The 18,830-nt window shown below is 43.9% G+C and overlaps 1 protein-coding gene across 2 annotated transcripts; it reads left to right on the top strand.

Moving 5' to 3' along the window:
• Positions 1–1,186: 1,186 nt before the first annotated feature.
• Positions 1,187–6,511, top strand: LOC123189711 (probable serine incorporator). Of its 2 annotated transcripts, XM_044602191.1 has the most exons (13): positions 1,187–1,344; positions 1,469–1,713; positions 1,829–1,905; positions 2,034–2,193; positions 3,110–3,134; positions 3,272–3,361; positions 3,481–3,652; positions 4,211–4,284; positions 4,375–4,444; positions 4,931–5,002; positions 5,451–5,587; positions 5,787–5,860; positions 6,233–6,511. In XM_044602191.1, exons 2-13 carry the CDS (start codon positions 1,545–1,547, stop codon positions 6,304–6,306), a joined length of 1,194 nt encoding a protein of 397 aa, XP_044458126.1. In that variant the 5' UTR covers positions 1,187–1,344; positions 1,469–1,544; the 3' UTR covers positions 6,307–6,511. The 2 variants fall into 2 exon arrangements, with proteins under 2 accessions (XP_044458126.1, XP_044458125.1); XM_044602190.1 differs by lacking the exon at positions 1,187–1,344 and having other exon boundaries at positions 1,449–1,713.
• Positions 6,512–18,830: the final 12,319 nt, after the last annotated feature.

The following is an 18,830-nucleotide window of genomic DNA, read 5'->3' as shown; positions in this document are numbered from 1 at the left end:
CCGCTGCTGCTCGATGCGTCCACCGAGCGCCGCGCCCGCTGCAGTCCACGAAGGAGTAGATGCGTGAGCTGCAGCCTCCGCTCCTCCCGACGATGCAGACACATGAACTTGACGGGCGGACAGCGGCCCGAGCAAGGCTGAGCCTCTCCTGGCAATGGAGGAGGAGGAGCTATGGGGAAGGGGCAGCGAGACAGAAAGGAATGCGAGCAGCTGGTTGCGGTTGATGCCGACGGTGGTGCCAACGACGGTGGCGGGAGAGAGAGAGATGTGCGGGATTGTGAGAGAGAATGAGAGGAAAGAGAGAGACCGAACCCTAGTGTCTCCCCTAATTGAGGATGGAGCAGCAAATAGATGTAAGGCACGTGGCACTGGCCATGGAAATACCACTGGTGCCCTCGGCGCGGCATGGAAATTACAGGTGGTGACACATGATATTTTCACTAAAGGGCGCACTATTCATTGCTACAACGTCGTTTTTTTATCCAACGGCTGAGCTCTTCCATGCGTGAGATCCAATGACCGAAAACGCATCAGGCAACTGAAACGGATGGCCGGAGTCGTCTAATCTCTATGGGCGTCCCGGAGCTCCCTTGATTCTTGTTTCTGGATAAGGGTATGCGTTTGTGCTGTGTTAAAAAAGTAGAAGAAACATCGTGGTGTAAGTGGAAACGCCTTTTATCGCTTCATCAAATCTCGAGTGCCATCTATTGGATTGGAGTACTAATATTCGTTCACCAAACCTCATGAAATGAAACTCCTAAAAGCAGCAACAACTTTCCCAAACGAGTGAACCAATACCAAACCACGGGAAACAAAAGCGCACGAGGTTGAGATTTTGGTTTCGTTCGGGCAACAAACAGCTTGGCCAGCAAAACTTCCTTACATTAGCCCCTTTCTTGGACAAATTCTTTAGGTTAACCCTAGCTCGGCGAAAGCACAGCCAACGCTGCCACAAATGTGATGTGAGGTCGTTTTCTTCTCCGGTTTTAAACGCCATCGCCGCGCCCCAACGGTCGTCTCGGCGCAGGACGCGTGGAGCAGCGCCCGCTTCTAGAAACCAATGGGGTGCCGTACCGAGCAACGGCGGGGGGGCCCATGGCCGTGACCCGTCAGTGCGCCGCAGCCCTGCGATCCTCCCATCGGGCGGTCCAGACCGCTGTACTCCGACCAGAGAGAGCGGCCGCGCCCACCGGCGGGCCTGCCGTGCATGTTTTAAAGAGGCACGCGTCTGAGCCAGGTGAAGCCATGCCCTGACCCGAGTGAGACGGGGACGGAGCAGACAGAGCCAAGTAAAAAAGCACCACCAGCTCTGCACCGCCGTGGAGCCGTCTCCCTCCGCCGCCGGTGAGTCCTGCTCCTTCTTCCTTTATCCCCTCCCTTCCTCGCCCGTCCGAATTCCGGACGGCATTGTTGTTTAAGCTTCAGCGAGCCGGTGACCTCATCGATCCATGGCTTGTGAATTCCGCAGAACTCGACTCGAGCTTAGTGAGAAGACCATTTTGCTTGCCGAGAGCAGCAGCGGCATTGGGTCTACGAGAGGGGATATGATCAAGATACAAGCGCCGGAGCTGTACAGAGACAGCGGCGCGTACGAGGCGAGGAAGGGGCAGTCGCTGAGGGCGCGCTACGTCTACGGGCTCATCTTCTTCGCCACCAACCTGCTGGCCTGGTTCATCAGGGACTACGGGGCCAAGCTGCTCGGCGGACTGCACCGTACGTTCACCCTCCGCATTTCCTTCCAAACCTTCTGCATTTGCCATCAACGATGGACGACACATTCTGAATCTGCTGTGCTCTGTACTGATCTGCTGTCTGCTGTGATCTTCAGATATCCCGGTCTGTGGAGCAGGGGACTCCAAATGCTTCCGCTCTGGAGGGGTGCTCCGGGTTAGCTTGGGTTGCTTCGTATCCTTGGTTTAAACTACAAAGTGGATAGGAATTCTTTTGTTTTGCACCTGAATTTCTGGCTGCAGTCTGCATACTGCCCTTTGAGTTTGTGTTCCTTTTGTTCACTTCCTTACATCAAGCGGCAGATATTTTTCTGGGTGATGTTTGCCACAACATTTGGAACACGCAAGCTCCAGGGAGTTCGTAATTCGTGGCATTCTGGATGCTGGACCCTCAAGTTTCTGGTGTATGCCGTGTCAATCGTCACCCCGTTTATCATCCCTAACATCTTCATCCAGCTCTATGGTAAGTTTCTTTTCGGCCCATAACTGTCACTTAGTTAACAGTAGTCACTTCTCTGCTCACTTGCGTGGTATGCCACATTGTAGTTGCTGCAAAGAGTGAATGGCATGGTTACCTTAATAGATGTGCACCAATGATACACTAAAAAATGTTGCCTCTCCTTCAGATGATAATCATCATATCTGCTACATTTCACCCAAAATAAGTTCATTTCGTTTTCAGTGTACCATTGCAAAGGTGTTGTATTTGGAAACTGTAAATTTCTTACAAAGAGAGAAATAGTCAAACTTCCAATGGTACGTAGCCTTTTTTAGAACAAATTACCCAAACTAACCTCAAGGTGGAAATACAAAAAACGGGTTAAAACTTAAAAAGACGCTTGCATTTTTTTAAGAAGACTGAAATTCTATATGTAGATCATTTGGTGAATGGTGAGCTTACAAATTTTGGGCAGGTAAAAGCGTCAATATGATATTTTATAAGAGAAAATAGGAGACATTCGGTGAAAAGCAACACCTTGTTGCCTTTTGAATTTATTATATCAAGTCACATGTTGTTATTGTAAGGACGGTATAGTCATTTTACTATGGTCAAACCCATTAACCCTAGTCAGAGACTCAGAGTGTTATAATGACCCCATTTCACTTTTTTTCAATGATAGTGCAGTAATTAGCATGTTTGCAATGATACATTGGCAATTCTCCCTTTTCTCTCAGCAATATATAAGAGAGGCTATGATTCAAGTGTCAGGGCCAAACCGGCAACTTCAGATCCTTTATTTGGAAACAAAAAAAATGAAAACATGACATGAAAACCAAGTTTAATTGATTCAGTAGCACTAGTTCCATTATAACTTTGCATCTGAGTAACAAGCCTAAACATTAGTGGGCTGAAGAAATCTACTCCATATCCTTTGCAGGTGAAATTGCTCGAATGGGTGCCGGGTAATTTTAATGATTCTTGTTTATATTACTGAGATTTGAGAAGTTTCAACCATTGCATATTGCAATTGTATTGAAATTTCCACTAAACTCACGTTGCATTACAGGTTATAGTTAATTTATGTTTCGTATTCCTCCAGGATATTTCTCATTCTCCAGCTTATAAGCATGCTCCACCTCATATCATGGTGCAATAAACGTTGGATGCCAGCTCCTGGATCAAATCAATGGTACATAATTATTGAACGCTCGGACATTTAATTAGCTGTATTCTGGTGTCTCAATACTTCAACACAATGTTAAAACTATTTCAGGCCATGACAAGGATGATGTTTTGTGTGCTTTTCAGCGGCCTGTTCGGATTGTTCTTGTCAACTGTCTCCTTCATTGCCTCATTTGCCGGAATCCTCGTGCTATATATTATGTATGTTCCAAACTCATCATGTGTGTTCAACATCTTCACTATTATATGGACGGCAGTCCTTGTGAAGATAATGATGGCGGTGTCACTGCACTCAAAGGTACGAGAATATTGCAGCTCCAGGCCTCAACTTAGTTATAGAGTAGTTAGCAATACAGTATTCAACCGGGAACTTTTAAATTGAGATAAATGTTGACAAAAGAGAGGATTCAGAAAAAACATTGAAGTAGTATTAAGCATAACTAATAGGCAAATTTCAAATAAATGGCAAATGGTTGAAGTTACATGAACTTTGGGGCAAATGATCAGATGTCTCCCCTATCCCATCTCTTCCCATTACCACTCTAGAAACCTACTAAGTTCAGAACAACAGATCATTCCAATTGTATACTCTCTCCGTTCTAAAATAGATGACTCAACTTTGTACTAACTTTAGTACAAAGTTAGTATAAAGTTGGGTCATCTATTCTGGAACAGAGGGAGTACATTGGTGTGCCTGTGCTACTGTTCTACAACTGCAATCAATACTAGTGCCCTATTGCTGCAGTGCTGCACCTCTATGTTTAACCGATACCCAAAACTGTCCGTGCTCACTTGCTTTGCATTGCTTCAACCTTCATAATGTATATGATTTTAATTTACTTTGTTTGCTAAAAAGGTTAATGCGGGTCTTCTATCCTCTGGAATAATGGGCTCATATATTGTGTTCCTTTGTTGGTCTGCACTACACAGGTATTATCTTATTCTTAGATTTATATTCCCCATTTGCCCTTCTACTTAACATTGCATTTACGACTCATTTTCATGAATTGCAATGTGCAGCGAACCACGAACTGGAAAGTGCTACACTGAGATGAAAATTGGCAAGGATGGTAATTGGGCTACTATAATTGTAAGTGAAAAATGTTAGTTTCTAAACTATCACCTTGTTGCACTCTTGGGAGATTATTGTACCCTGAAATTAGCACCGAAATTTCACTGTACATTTTCTTGGTGTCAAGATTGAAGATTCCGAGCCTGCTCCACTAAGAAACAAAGATTCCCAGCCTGCAAAACTAGACCACCTCCTTTTCCAAAAAAAAAAAACTAGACCACCTAGCGCCTCACCTGAACTAATGAGAGGATCCTATTTGTTCAGCTTTATTAAGGGCCTACCGCAACTATGTCGGTGGTTCAGTCATACACATATCTTAGTGATGCGCATCATGTAGCATTGTAGGGGGTGGTGGGGTTCGCAACATATTTCCGATAGAGTGCACTCGCAATATATGTTAAGCAAGCATTTCACTGTTTTTTCTGGATGGGCATATCTTTTCTTTTAGTTCGTGCGAGTAAATGCAGTCTTGATGTTCTAATTAATCGCTTTGTGCTTTGCTAGAGCTTCATTATTGCGATTTGCTCCATTGTGTCGGCCACATTTTCTACTGGAATCAATAACAGATCCTTTCAAGTAAGTTCTAACTATGAGTTTTCTGCATATAGTATTCAAGTTCTCAGTTGGTATGCAAATGATCGTTTCTTGGCACCTTATTTCATGCAAACAATCAGTTGTTCCACGCATCCATAGGTGGAGGGACCAACCTGGGCTTTGCCATTTTTCTTGATTATAAGCACCACTATGTGGAGCTCTTTTGCTAATTGCATCAAAAATACAGTTAGTTCATCAAGCAACCAATGTTGGGCTATTGGAACCTCCTTAATCAGTTATTCCAAGAATCAGAATTATAGTCTAGTACATAATACTCGTACTAAAGAAGAACCCACTCCCGTTCAAGGTCATGCAAATCTATGTTAGTAAAAAAAAATCTGAAAGAGAATTTTATTTAATACTAACTGTCATGAATCCCCTTAGTGTTGTACACATTACCCACGATACTAACAAAATGTTATATTTCCAGTTTCGAAGTGATGAGACCCGGTTGGAAGAGGATGTCCCCTACAGCTACGAGATTTTCCACATTGTGTTTGCGGTGGGGGCTATGTATTTTGCAATGCTATTCATAAGCTGGGAGCTTAACCATCCAATAACAAGAAAGTAAGTCACATTGTGCAGAAATTTACCTATTGTCGATGCTTAATCATCGATGCTCCATCTGTTACGAGATTTTCCTAATTTGAAGTGACAACATGCTTAATCGTCGATGCGGTTCTAATATAGTTGAGTTCTTGCCTTCAGTGGCATACTGCTTCATTGCCACATTCCATCTAGTAACATCCTCCCATTTCTCAAACAGATGGAGCATAGATGTTGGATGGGCAAGCACATGGGTAAAGATCATGAATGAATGGCTGGCATTTTGCATATACGGTAAGTCGCCATTTCCTGTTGTTTCCATGCAGCTCTGTTAACTGAAACATTTGCTTCCGCTTCACAAAACAGCTATCCCCTCTGTTCACTTTCAGTTTCAGTACACTACAAGCCAAGTTTTAGTGTGTTTGTTCACTCATTTCAGTTCGTATGTAGTCCATATTGAAATATCCAAAACATCTTATATTTGTGAACGGAGGGAGTAATTCTAAGGAATGTGGATCCTGTTTTTTTCGGAAACTGTCTGTCGCATTTGCAAATCCTCCTTCACTGTGAATTATTTACTTATTGTGCATGTGGTTGCAGAGGACATAGTCCGGGCTAGCATTGTTGCTGCAGTAAAACTGACGTTTTGTCCTCTGCACTCTGCAGTTTGGAGACTGATCTCCCCAGCCCTGTCGAGGAAACAACCTGCCAATGATGAAGAGTCTCCCTCCACAATATAGTATTGATGATAGCTAATTCTTTCTAACCAATTTTTTTGTAAGTCAATTCATATCTTCCGCATATATACGACAAAAAAAATGTCCGAGCATATTCTGTATGTTCTGTAAGTAACTAAAGTGACGTATTGTAGCCACACAATAGTGTGAAGTTTTGTATGAGTACTCAGACGTGTACTGCTAACCATAATCAAGGCCTGTGACTCCATCCAACTGCTCCCGAAATCAAATTCTTATTCCGATGGAGAATATTTAAAGAGTAGTACGTATATCTGTATAATGTTCTCACCCGCACCAACTACTTTGTTTTTTTAAGAACCCACACCAAGTACTGAAAGCAGAGAACGTTTCGAAAAGAAAATTTGAGGGGCAGAGAACGTTTCAAATGCTTGAATGGGTCTTGCTCAGGCCGAATTGTTCCATGGGCTCGTTGTGCGAAATGAGGGCCCATCTCAAGATGTTCCATTTTTCTCTCAACCGGCATAGCCATAATACGAGTAAATTGCACAAAACCACCACTTTGAAGGCAAGGTTTGCGAAAACCACTACAATACATTTTTTTTTCTTCAGAAAACACCATCTCTTCCGTAATCTTTTTGCAGAAAGCACTGATCGGCGGATCGGGGTCAGTTAAGCTTGTTTATGATAGGTGGGGCCCCTTTTTTGCGTACGTGGCATCGTCGGCCGTCCCGACAGCCGTTAGACGGCGTTTGACGGCGTCGTATGCCTCTGTTTGATGGACCAGTCAAAAGACCGGTCGGTGCTGCCCCCACTCCCCACTCCCCACTCTGTCTCGCTGCTCTCTCGCTCACTCCTCCTCTGTCTTGCTCCTCTGCTTTGCTCGCCGCACCTGCAGCCGCGTCGCCGCGCCCCCGCCGCGTCGCCATGGTGTCCTGGAGCGATGGGTCCGATAGCAGCGAGCACACCGTGGAGTACGTTAGCTCTGGTTCTGACGACGGCAGAATTAAGGTAAGTTCAGATTTTTAGGGTTAGGGTTTGTGATTTGGGGGATTTCTTCAGTGAGCTTGTTTGCTGACATGTGGATCAAATCTCTGGTATTCCTATGCACTACAGATCCCTGCTACCACTGAAGACTCCGATTTCGCGGGACCTGAAACGGAGTTGCTTGTTCTCTGCAATGAACATGGGAAGGCCGCAGAAAGGCGTGTTGCTTTCGAAGGAATCCACACTGGCAGGAGGTTTCTTTGCTGTGCTGAGAAGGTATATTGTGTTTTGTTTTCTCTGGATCTGCCTTTGTTTGTGTTGTGCCTTTGTTTTCTCTAGATCTGTACTGTGGTGGCAGGCATTGCAGTTTAGTGTTAGGTTTAGTTGTATTGTTTAGTTAGGAAAGTGGATCAGAAGCAATTGCTTACTCTGGCAGCATCTTTTCCCCTTGGTCTGGCAACATTGTTAAGTTAGATCACTTTGTTTAGTGTAGCATGCTATAAATAATTTAAGACAGAATATGCATGGGTTACTGGAGCAGGACAGAGGATGCAACTTGTTTAGTATGACATGTTAGGTCATTTGATTGATTATGTTTACTTTATAGCAGGACAACATTGTTTAAGTAGCATGAGGACATGTTTAAGTAGCAAGCTCAAGCTCTGAATTTGATGATAGTAATCAAATAGTGTTGCTTGGAAGCATTCTAATGTTTTTGTTTATATTAATTCTGATTTTGTTCAGGAAGGTAGAAATTGTGGATTAGTTGAATGGATTGATCCAGTTTGGCCCAACACCCTTGAGAATGCATTAGCCAAGTTATGGTTTATGTATGAACAAAGTAGGAGAGACAGGACCGAGGAAAATCTTTTGCATTCATTTGCTGTTCATGACTTGATACGAGAGAAGAAGAAGCTACAAGAGAGCTATGAGAAGTTGGTTGAAGATGTGAATGGACTTTTGGATGCTCAGGAAAGGAGGGCAGAGGTAGAAAGGAAAGATCTTGAAACCAACAAGCTTCAGGAGAAGTATGACATGGTTAAGAACCTAGCAGTTGCTCAAGCAAATGTCATTAGGAACATGAAGCTCAAGCTAGCTGAAGAGAGGAAGAACTTGTAGAACCACATTGATGACTTGAAGAAGACAGTTGAAGAGAGCAATGTGAAGTTGCAGGGAGCGAAGGCCATCATAAATGGATAAGCAGGTGGTTCTGGAAGAGAAGAATGGGCAATATCATTTGGCATTTGCTGACCTTTTGCAGAGTGTCGTTTGGCATTTGCTGTAATGATGGTAGATTAAATTCTCTGGACTATGAGTACTTCTGAACTATGGTGATGTAATGTAGTAATCTTCAACTATGATTATGTATGGATTTGAACTATTGCGAAATGTGGTGGTATTTGGAGGTGCTGAATGTGATCTTAAGTAAGATGCTTGCAAATTGATGATTGTGATCTTAAGTATGTTTCTGTGCAACTGGTGTTTTTTATCGACCTCGAGGCATCAAGTAGGCTCACTTAGGTTTATTGGCTTTTTATCGACCCCGAGGCATCAACTAGGCTCAATTAGGTTTTTTGGCTTTTTATGGACCCCGAGGCATCAACTAGGCTCACTTATTGTTTTTTGGCTTTTTATCGACCTCGAGGCATCAAGTAGGCTCCCTTAGGGTTTTTTGGCTTTTTATCGACCTCGAGGCATCAAGTAGGCTCACTTAGGGTTTTTAGGCTTTTTATCGACCTCGAGGCATCAACTAGGCTCAATTAGGGTTTTTAGGCTTTTTATCGACCTCGAGGTATCAACTAGGCTCACTTAGGGTTTTTAGGCTTTTTATCGACCTCGAGGCATCAAGTAAGCTTTTTTGGCTTTTTATCGACGTCAAGGCATCAAGTAGGCTCACTTAGGTTTATTGGCTTTTTATCGACCCCGAGGCATCAACTAGGCTCAATTATTTTTTTTGGCTTTTTATGGACCCCGAGGCATCAACTAGGCTCACTTACTGGTTTTGGATTTTTATCGACCTCTAGGCATCAAGTAGGCTCACTTAGGGTTTTTTGGCTTTTTATCGACCTCGAGGCATCAACTAGGCTCACTTAGGGTTTTTTGGCTTTTTATCGACCTCGAGGCATCAACTAGGCTCACTTAGGGTTTTTTGGCTTTTTATCGACCTCGAGGCATCAAGTAAGCTTTTTGGCTTTTTATCGATGTTGAGGCATGAAGACTAGCATCACAAGGGTAAGTTATGGGTTTCTGGCTTCTTGGTCATTGGCACAAAATTATCATCACAAGAGTAGCACCATCATCATAACTAGAGTAGCACTAGATTAGTTCATCATCCCAGTTGATCATCACGGGACTACTAGAATGCCATAGTTTGACAGAAGGATCATAACAGTACCAGAACCTAAGTTGGCCATTATAGTACCAGAACATAACTTGATGATCCCTTGGTCATCAAAATAGAAGCAGTATCACTGTTGGGGAAAGTAGTAATTTAAAAAAATATCCTACGCACATGCAAGATCATGGTGATGCATAGCAACAAGAGGGGAGAGTGTTGTCTACGTACCCTCGTAGACCGAAGCGGAAGCGTTGACGCAACATAGAGGAAGTAGTCGTACGTCTTCCCGGTCCAACCGATCCAAGCACCGTTACTCCCGCACCTCCGAATTCTTGGCACACGTTCAGCTCGATGACACACCCCGGGCTCCGATCCAGCAAAGCTTCGAGGGGGAGTTCCGTCAGCACGATGGCGTGGTGACAATCTTGATGTTCAACCGTTGCAGGGCTTCGCCTAAGCACCGCTACAATATGACCGAGGTGGAATATGGTGGAGGGGGGCACCGCACACGGCTAAGGAACGATCACGAAGATCAACTTCTGTGTCCTAGGGTGCCCCCTTGCCCCCGTATATAAAGGAGCCAAGGGGAGGGGGCGGCCGGCCAAGGAGGGCGCGCCAAGGGGGAGTCCTATTCCCACAGGGAGTAGGACTCCCTTCTTTCCTAGTTGGAGAAGGAGAAGTGGGAAAGAGGAAGAAGAGGGAAAGGAAAGGGGGGGCGCCGCCCCCCTCTCCTTGTCCTATTCGGACTAGGGAGGGGAGGGGCGCGCGGCCACCTCTTGCCTCCTTTCCTCTTCTCCCTTAGGACCCATGTAGGCCCAATAACCCCAGGGGGGTTCCGGTAACCCCTCGGTACTCCGGTAAAATCCCGATTTTACCCGGAACGATTCCGATATCCAAATATAGGCTTCCAATATATCGACCATTATGTCTCAACCATTTCGAGACTCCTCGTCATGTCCATGATCACATCCGGGACTCCGAACAACCTTCGGTACATCAAAATACATAAACTCATAATGAAACTGTCATCGTAACTTTAAGCGTGCGGACCCTACGGTTCGAGAACAATGTAGACATGACCGAGACACGTCTTCGGTCAATAACCAATAGCGGAACCTGGATGTTCATATTGGTTCCTACATATTCTACGAAGATCTTTATCGGTCAGACCGCATAACAACATACATTGTTCCCTTTGTCATCGCGGTATGTTACTTGCCCGAGATTCGATCGTCGGTATCTCAATACCTAGTTCAATCTCGTTACCGGCAAGTCTCTTTACTCGTTCCGTAATACATCATCTCACAACTAACTCATTAGTTGTAATGCTTGCAAGGCTTATGTGATGTGCATTACCGAGAGGGCCCAGAGATACCTCTCCGACAATCGGAGTGACAAATCCTAATCTCGAAATACGCCAACCCAACATGTACCTTTGGAGACACCTGTAGAGCACCTTTATAATCACCCAGTTACGTTGTGACGTTTGGTAGCACACAAAGTGTTCCTCCGGCAAACGGGAGTTGCATAATCTCATAGTCATAGGAACATGTATAAGCCATGAAGAAAGCAATAGCAACATACTAAACGATCGGGTGCTAAGCTAATGGAATGGGTCATGTCAATCAGATCATTCACCTAATGATGTGATCCCGTTGATCAAATAACAACTCTTTGTCCATGGTTAGGAAACATAACCATCTTTGATTAATGAGCTAGTCAAGTAGAGGCATACTAGTGACACTTTGTTTGTCTATGTATTCACACATGTATTATGTTTCCGGTTAATACAATTCTAGCATGAATAATAAACATTTATCATGATATAAGGAAATAAATAATAACTTTATTATTGCCTCTAGGGCATATTTCCTTCAGTCTCCCACTTGCACTAGAGTCAATAATCTAGATTACACAGTAATGATTCTAACACCCATGGAGCCTTGGTGCTGATCATGTTTTGCTCGTGGAAGAGGCTTAGTCAACGGGTCTGCTACATTCAGATCCGTATGTATCTTGCGAATCTCTATGTCTCCCACCTGGACTAGATCCCGGATGGAATTGAAGCGTCTCTTGATGTGCTTGGTTCTCTTGTGAAATCTGGATTCCTTTGCCAAGGCAATTGCACCAGTATTGTCACAAAAGATTTTCATTGGACCCGATGCACTAGGTATGACACCTAGATCGGATATGAACTCCTTCATCCAGACTCCTTCATTTGCTGCTTCCGAAGTAGCTATGTATTCCGCTTCACACGTAGATCCCGCCACGACGCTTTGTTTAGAACTGCACCAACTGACAGCTCCACCGTTTAATGTAAACATGTATCCGGTTTGCGATTTAGAATCTTCCGGATCAGTGTCAAAGCTTGCATCAATGTAACCATTTACGATGAGCTCTTTGTCACCTCCATAAACGAGAAACATATCCTTAGTCCTTTTCAGGTATTTTAGGATGTTCTTGACCGCTGTCCAGTGATCCACTCCTGGATTACTTTGGTACCTCCCTGCTAGACTTATAGCAAGGCACACATCAGGTCTGGTACATAGCATTGCATACATGATAGAGCCTATGGCTGAAGCATAGGGAACATCTTTCATTTTCTCTCCATCTTCTGTAGTGGTCGGGCATTGAGTCTTACTCAACTTCACACCTTGTAACACAGGCAAGAACCCTTTCTTTGCTTGATCCATTTTGAACTTCTTCAAAACTTTGTCAAGGTATGTGCTTTGTGAAAGTCCAATTAAGCGTTTTGATCTATCTCTATAGATCTTAATGCCTAATATGTAAGCAGCTTCACCGAGGTCTTTCATTGAAAAACTCTTATTCAAGTATCCCTTTATGCTATCCAGAAATTCTATATCATTTCCAATTAATAATATGTCATCCACATATAATATCAGAAATGCTACAGAGCTCCCACTCACTTTCTTGTAAATACAGGCTTCTCCAAAAGTATGTATAAAACCAAATGCTTTGATCACACTATCAAAGCGTTTATTCCAACTCCGAGAGGCTTGCACCAGTCCATAAATGGATTGCTGGAGCTTACACACTTTGTTAGCTCCTTTTGGATCAACAAAACCTTTTGGTTGCATCATATACAACTCTTCTTCCAGAAATCCATTCAGGAATGCAATTTTGACATCCATTTGCCAAATTTCATAATCATAAAATGCGGCAATTGCTAACATGATTCGGACAGACTTAAGCATCTCTACGGGTGAGAAGGTCTCATCGTAGTCAACCCCTTGAACTTGTCAAAAACCTTTTGCAACAAGTCGAGCTTTGTAGACAGTAATATTACTATCAGCGTCAGTCTTCTTCTTGAAGATCCACTTATTCTCAATTGCTTTCCGATCATCGGGCAAGTCAACCAAAGTCCACACTTTGTTCTCATACATGGATCCCATCTCAGATTTCATGGCTTCAAGCCATTTCGCGGAATCTGGGCTCACCATCGCTTCTTCATAGTTCGTAGGTTCATCATGATCTAGTAGCATGACTTCCAGAACAGGATTACCGTACCACTCTGGTGCGGATCTTACTCTGTTTGATCTACGAGGTTCAGTAGTAACTTGATCTGAAGTTCTATGATCATCATATTTAACTTCCTCACTAATTGGTTTAGGTGTCACAGAAACCAGTTTCTGTGATGTACTACTTTCCAATAAGGGAGCAGGTACAGTTACCTCATCAAGTTCTACTTTTCTCCCACTCACTTCTTTCGAGAGAAACTCCTTCTATAGAAAGGATCCATTTTTAGCAACGAATGTCTTGCCTTCGGATCTGTGATAGAAGGTATACCCAACAGTCTCCTTTGGGTATCCTATGAAGACACATTTCTCCGATTTGGGTTCGAGCTTATCAGGTTGAAGCTTTTTCACATAAGCATCACATCCCCAAACTTTAAGAAACGACAACTTTGGTTTATTGCCAAACCATAGTTCATAAGGCGTCGTCTCAACGGATTTTGATGGTGCACTATTTAACGTGAATGTGGCCGTCTCTAAAGCATAACCCCAAAACGATAGCGGTAAATCTGTAAGAGACATCATAGATCGCACCATATCAAGTAAAGTACGATTACAACGTTCGGACACACCATTACGCTGTGGTGTTCCGGGTGGCGTGAGTTGCGAAACTATTCCACATTGTTTCAAATGTACACCAAACTCGTAACTCAAATATTCTCCTCCACGATCAGATCATAGGAATTTTATTTTCTTGTTACGATGATTTTCAACTTCACTCTGAAATTCTTTGAACTTTTCAAATGTTTCAGACTTGTGTTTCATTAAGTAGATATACCCATATCTGCTTAAGTCATCTGTGAAGGTGAGAAAATAACGATATCCGCCACGAGCCTCAACATTCATCGGACCACATACATCTGTATGTATGATTTCCAACAAATCTGTTGCTCTCTCCATAGTACCGGAGAACGGCGTTTTAGTCATTTTGCCCATGAGGCACGGTTCGCAAGTACCAAGTGATTCATAATCAAGTGGTTCCAAAAGTCCATCGGTATGGAGTTTCTTCATGCGCTTTACACCGATATGACCTAAACGGCAGTGCCAAAAATAAGTTGCACTATCATTATCAACTCTGCATCTTTTGGCTTCAGCATTATGAATATGTGTATCACTACTATCGAGATTCATCAAGAATAGACCACTCTTCAAGGGTGCATGACCATAAAAGATATTACTCATATAAATAGAACAACCATTACTATCTGATTTAAATGAATAACTGTCTCGCATCAAACAAGATCCAGATATAATGTTCATGCTCAACGCTGGCACCAAATAACAATTATTTAGGTCTAATACTAATCCCGAAGGTAGATGTAGAGGTAGCGTGCGGACCGTGATCACATCGACTTTGGAACCATTTCCCACGCGCATCGTCACCTCGTCCTTTGCCAGTGTTCGCTTAATCCGTAGTCCCTGTTTCAAGTTGCAAATATTAGCAACAGAACCAGTATCAAATACCCAGGTGCTACTGCAAGCTCTAGTAAGGTACACATCAATAACATGTATATCACATATACCTTTGTTCACCTTGCCATCCTTCTTATCCGCCAAATACTTGGGGCAGTTCTGCTTCCAATGACCAGTCTGCTTGCAGTAGAAGCACTCAGTTTCAAGCTTAGGTCCAGACTTGGGTTTCTTCTCCTGAGCAGAAACTTGCTTGCTGTTCTTCTTGAAGTTCCCCTTCTTCTTCCCTTTGCCCTTTTTCTTAAAACTAGTGGTCTTGTTAACCATCAACACTTGATGCTCCTTCTTGATTTCTACCTCCGCAGCTTTCAGCATTGCGAAGAGCTCGGGAATAGTCTTGTTCATCCCTTGCATATTATAGTTCATCACGAAGCTCTTGTAGCTAGGTGGTAGTGATTGGAGAATTCTGTCAATGACGCAATCATCTGGAAGTTTAACTCCCATTTGAATTAAGTGATTATTATACCCAGACATTTTGAGTATATGCTCACTGACAGAACTGTTCTCCTCCATCTTGCAGCTATAGAACTTATTGGAGACTTCATATCTCTCAATCCGGGCATTTGCTTGAAATATTAACTTCAACTCCTGGAACATCTCATATGCTCCATGACGTTCAAAACGTCGTTGAAGTCCCGATTCTAAGCCGTAAAGCATGGCACATTGAACTATCGAGTAGTCATCAGCTTTGCTCTGCCAGAAGTTCATAACATCTGGTGTTGCTCCAGCAGCAGGCCTGGCACCCAGCGGTGCTTCCAGGACGTAATTCTTCTGTGCAGCAATGAGGATAATCCTCAAGTTACGGACCCAGTCCGTGTAATTGCTACCATCATCTTTCAACTTTGCTTTCTCAAGGAACGCATTAAAATTCAATGGAACAACAGCACGGGCCATCTATCTACAATCAAACATAAACAAGCAAGATTCTATTAGGTACTAAGTTCATGATAAATTTAGGTTCAATTACTTAAGAACTCCCACTTAGATAGACATCCCTCTAATCATCTAAGTGATCACGTGATCCAAATCAACTAAACCATAACCGATCATCACGTGAAATGGAGTAGTTTTCAATGGTGAACATCGCTATGTTGATCATATCTACTATATGATTCACGCTCGACCTTTCGGTCTCAGTGTTCCGAGGCCATATCTGCATATGCTAGGCTCGTCAAGTTTAACCTGAGTATTCTGCGTGTGCAAAACTGGCTTGCACCCGTTGTAGATGGACGTAGAGCTTATCACACCCGATCATCACGTGGTGTCTGGGCACGACAAACTTTGGCAACGGTGCATACTCAGGGAGAACACTTTTTATCTTGAAATTTAGTGAGAGATCATCTTATAATGCTACCGTCACTCAAAGCAAGATAAGATGCATAAAAGATAAACATCACATGCAATCAATATAAGTGATATGATATGGCCATCATCATCTTGTGCTTGTGATCTTCATCTCCGAAGCACCGTCATGATCACCATCGTCACCGGCGTGACACCTTGATCTCCATCGTAGCATCGTTGTCGTCTCGCCAATCTTATGCTTCTACGACTATCGCTACCACTTAGTGATAAAGTAAAGCATTACAGGGCGATTGCATTGCATACAATAAAGCGACAACCATATGGCTCCTGCCAGTTGCCGATAACTTGGTTACAAAACATGATCATCTCATACAATCAAATTTAGCATCATGCCTTGACCATATCACATCACAACATGCCCTGCAAAAACAAGTTAGACGTCCTCTACTTTGTTGTTGCAAGTTTTACGTGGCTGCTACGGGCTTAAGCAAGAACCAATCTTACCTACGCATCAAAACCACAACGATAGTTTGTCAAGTTGGTGCTGTTTTAACCTTCGCAAGGACCGGGCGTAGCCACACTCGGTTCAACTAAAGTTGGAGAAACTGACACCCGCCAGCCACCTGTGTGCAAAGCACGGCGGTAGAACCAGTCTCGCGTAAGCGTACGCGTAATGTCGGTCCGGGCCGCTTCATCCAACAATACCGCCGAACCAAAGTATGACATGCTGTTAAGCAGTATGACTTATATCGCCCACAACTCACTTGTGTTCTACTCGTGCATATAACATCAAACCATAAAACCTAGGCTCGGATGCCACTGTTGGGGAACGTAGTAATTTCAAAAAAATTCCTACGCACATGCAAGATCATGGTGATGCATAGCAACGAGAGGGGAGAGTGTTGTCTATGTACCCTCGTAGACCGAAGCGGAAGCGTTGACGCAACATAGAGGAAGTAGTCATACGTCTTCCCGGTCCAACCGATCCAAGCACCGTTACTCCGGCATCTCCGAGTTCTTGGCACACGTTCAACTCGATGACGCACCCCGGGCTCCGATCCAGCAAAGCTTCGGGGAGGAGTTCCATCAGCACGACGGCGTGGTGACAATCTTGATGTTAAATCGTCGCAGGGCTTCTCCTAAGCACCGCTACAATATGACCGAGGTGGAATATGGTGGAGGGGGGCACCGCACACGGCTAAGGAACGATCACGAAGATCAACTTTTGTGTCCTAGAGTGCCCCCTTGCCCCCGTATATAAAGGAGCCAAGGGGAGGGGGCGGACGGCCAAGGAGGGCGAGCCAAGGGGGAGTCCTACTCCCACCGGGAGTAGGACTCCCTTCTTTCCTAGTTGGAGAAGGAGAAGTGGGAAAGAGGAAGAAGAGGGAAAGGAAAGGGGGGGCGCCGCCCCCCTCTCCTTGTCCTATTCAGACTAGGGAAGGGAGGGGCGCGCGGACACCTCTTGCCTCCTTTCCTCTTCTCCCTTAGGGCCCATGTAGGCCCAATAACCCCGGGGGGGGGGGGGTTCCGGTAACCCCTCGGTACTCCGGTAAAATCCTGATTTTACCCGGAACAATTCCGATATCCAAATATAGGCTTCCAATATATCGATCTTTATGTCTCGACCATTTCGAGACTCCTCGTCATGTCCATGATCACATCCGGGACTCTGAACAACCTTTGGTACATCAAAATACATAAACTCATAATGAAACTGTCATCGTAATGTTAAGCGTGCGGACCCTACAGTTCGAGAACAATGTAGACATGACCGAGACACGTCTCCGGTCAATAACCAATAGCGGAACCTGGATGTTTATATTGGTTCCTACATATTCTACGAAGATCTTTATCGGTCAGACCGCATAACAACATACGTTGTTCCCTTTTTCATCGGTATGTTACTTACCCGAGATTCGATCGTCGGTATCTCAATACCTAGTTCAATCTCGTTACCGGCAAGTCTCTTTACTCGTTCCGTAATACATCATCTCACAACTAACTCATTAGTTGCAATGCTTGCAAGGCTTATGTGATGTGCATTACCGAGAGGGCCCAGAGATACCTCTCCGACAATCGGAGTGACAAATCCTAATCTCGAAATACGCCAACCCAACATGTACCTTTGGAGACACCTGTAGAGCACCTTTATAATCACCCAGTTACATTGTGACGTTTGGTAGCACACAAAGTGTTCCTCCGGCAAACGGGAGTTGCATAATCTCATAGTCATAGGAACATGTATAAGTCATGAAGAAAGCAATAGCAACATACTAAACGATCGGGTGCTAAGCTAATGGAATGGTTCATGTCAATCAGATCATTCACCTAATGATGTGATCCCGTTGATCAAATAACAACTCTTTGTCCATGGTTAGGAAACATAACCATCTTTGATTAACGAGCTAGTCAAATAGAGGCATACTAGTGACACTTTGTTTTTCTATGTATTCACACATGTATTATGTTTCCGGTTAATACAATTCTAGCATGAATAATAAACATTTATCATGATATAAGGAAATAAATAATAACTTTATTATTGCCTATAGGACATATTTCCTTCAATCACAACATGATAAAGCATAGTTTGGATCACAACATCAATCCCATGCTGCACCAGAAGCAGTCAGGTAGTCCTTTATCTTCTGGGTTGGCTTTCTGACTCTCTGGGAACCACTGTTTGGTCTTGGAGGCAAGAAAGCTGCCCCTGCTCCCTTTGCAGCAATTGAAGCTCTAGTTTGTGGAGCCTTACCCTTTGCAGCAGCAGTAGCAGTTCTTGTTGATGGTGTAGTGGCAGTAGAAGCAGTCCTCCTTGCTGGTGCTGATGCAGTGGCAGTAGAAGCAGTCCTTCTTGCTGGTGTTGGTGCAGTGGCAGTAGAAGCAGTCCTCCTTGCTGGTGTTGGTGCAGTGGCAGTAGAAGCAGTCCTCCTTGC

The sequence above is a fragment of the Triticum aestivum genome, chromosome 2A (assembly GCF_018294505.1).
Source record: "Triticum aestivum cultivar Chinese Spring chromosome 2A, IWGSC CS RefSeq v2.1, whole genome shotgun sequence".
Classification (NCBI taxonomy): Eukaryota; Viridiplantae; Streptophyta; class Magnoliopsida; order Poales; family Poaceae; genus Triticum; species Triticum aestivum.
The sequence above is the reverse complement of the archived record's forward strand: the minus strand, read 5'-3'. Positions and strand labels throughout refer to the sequence as shown.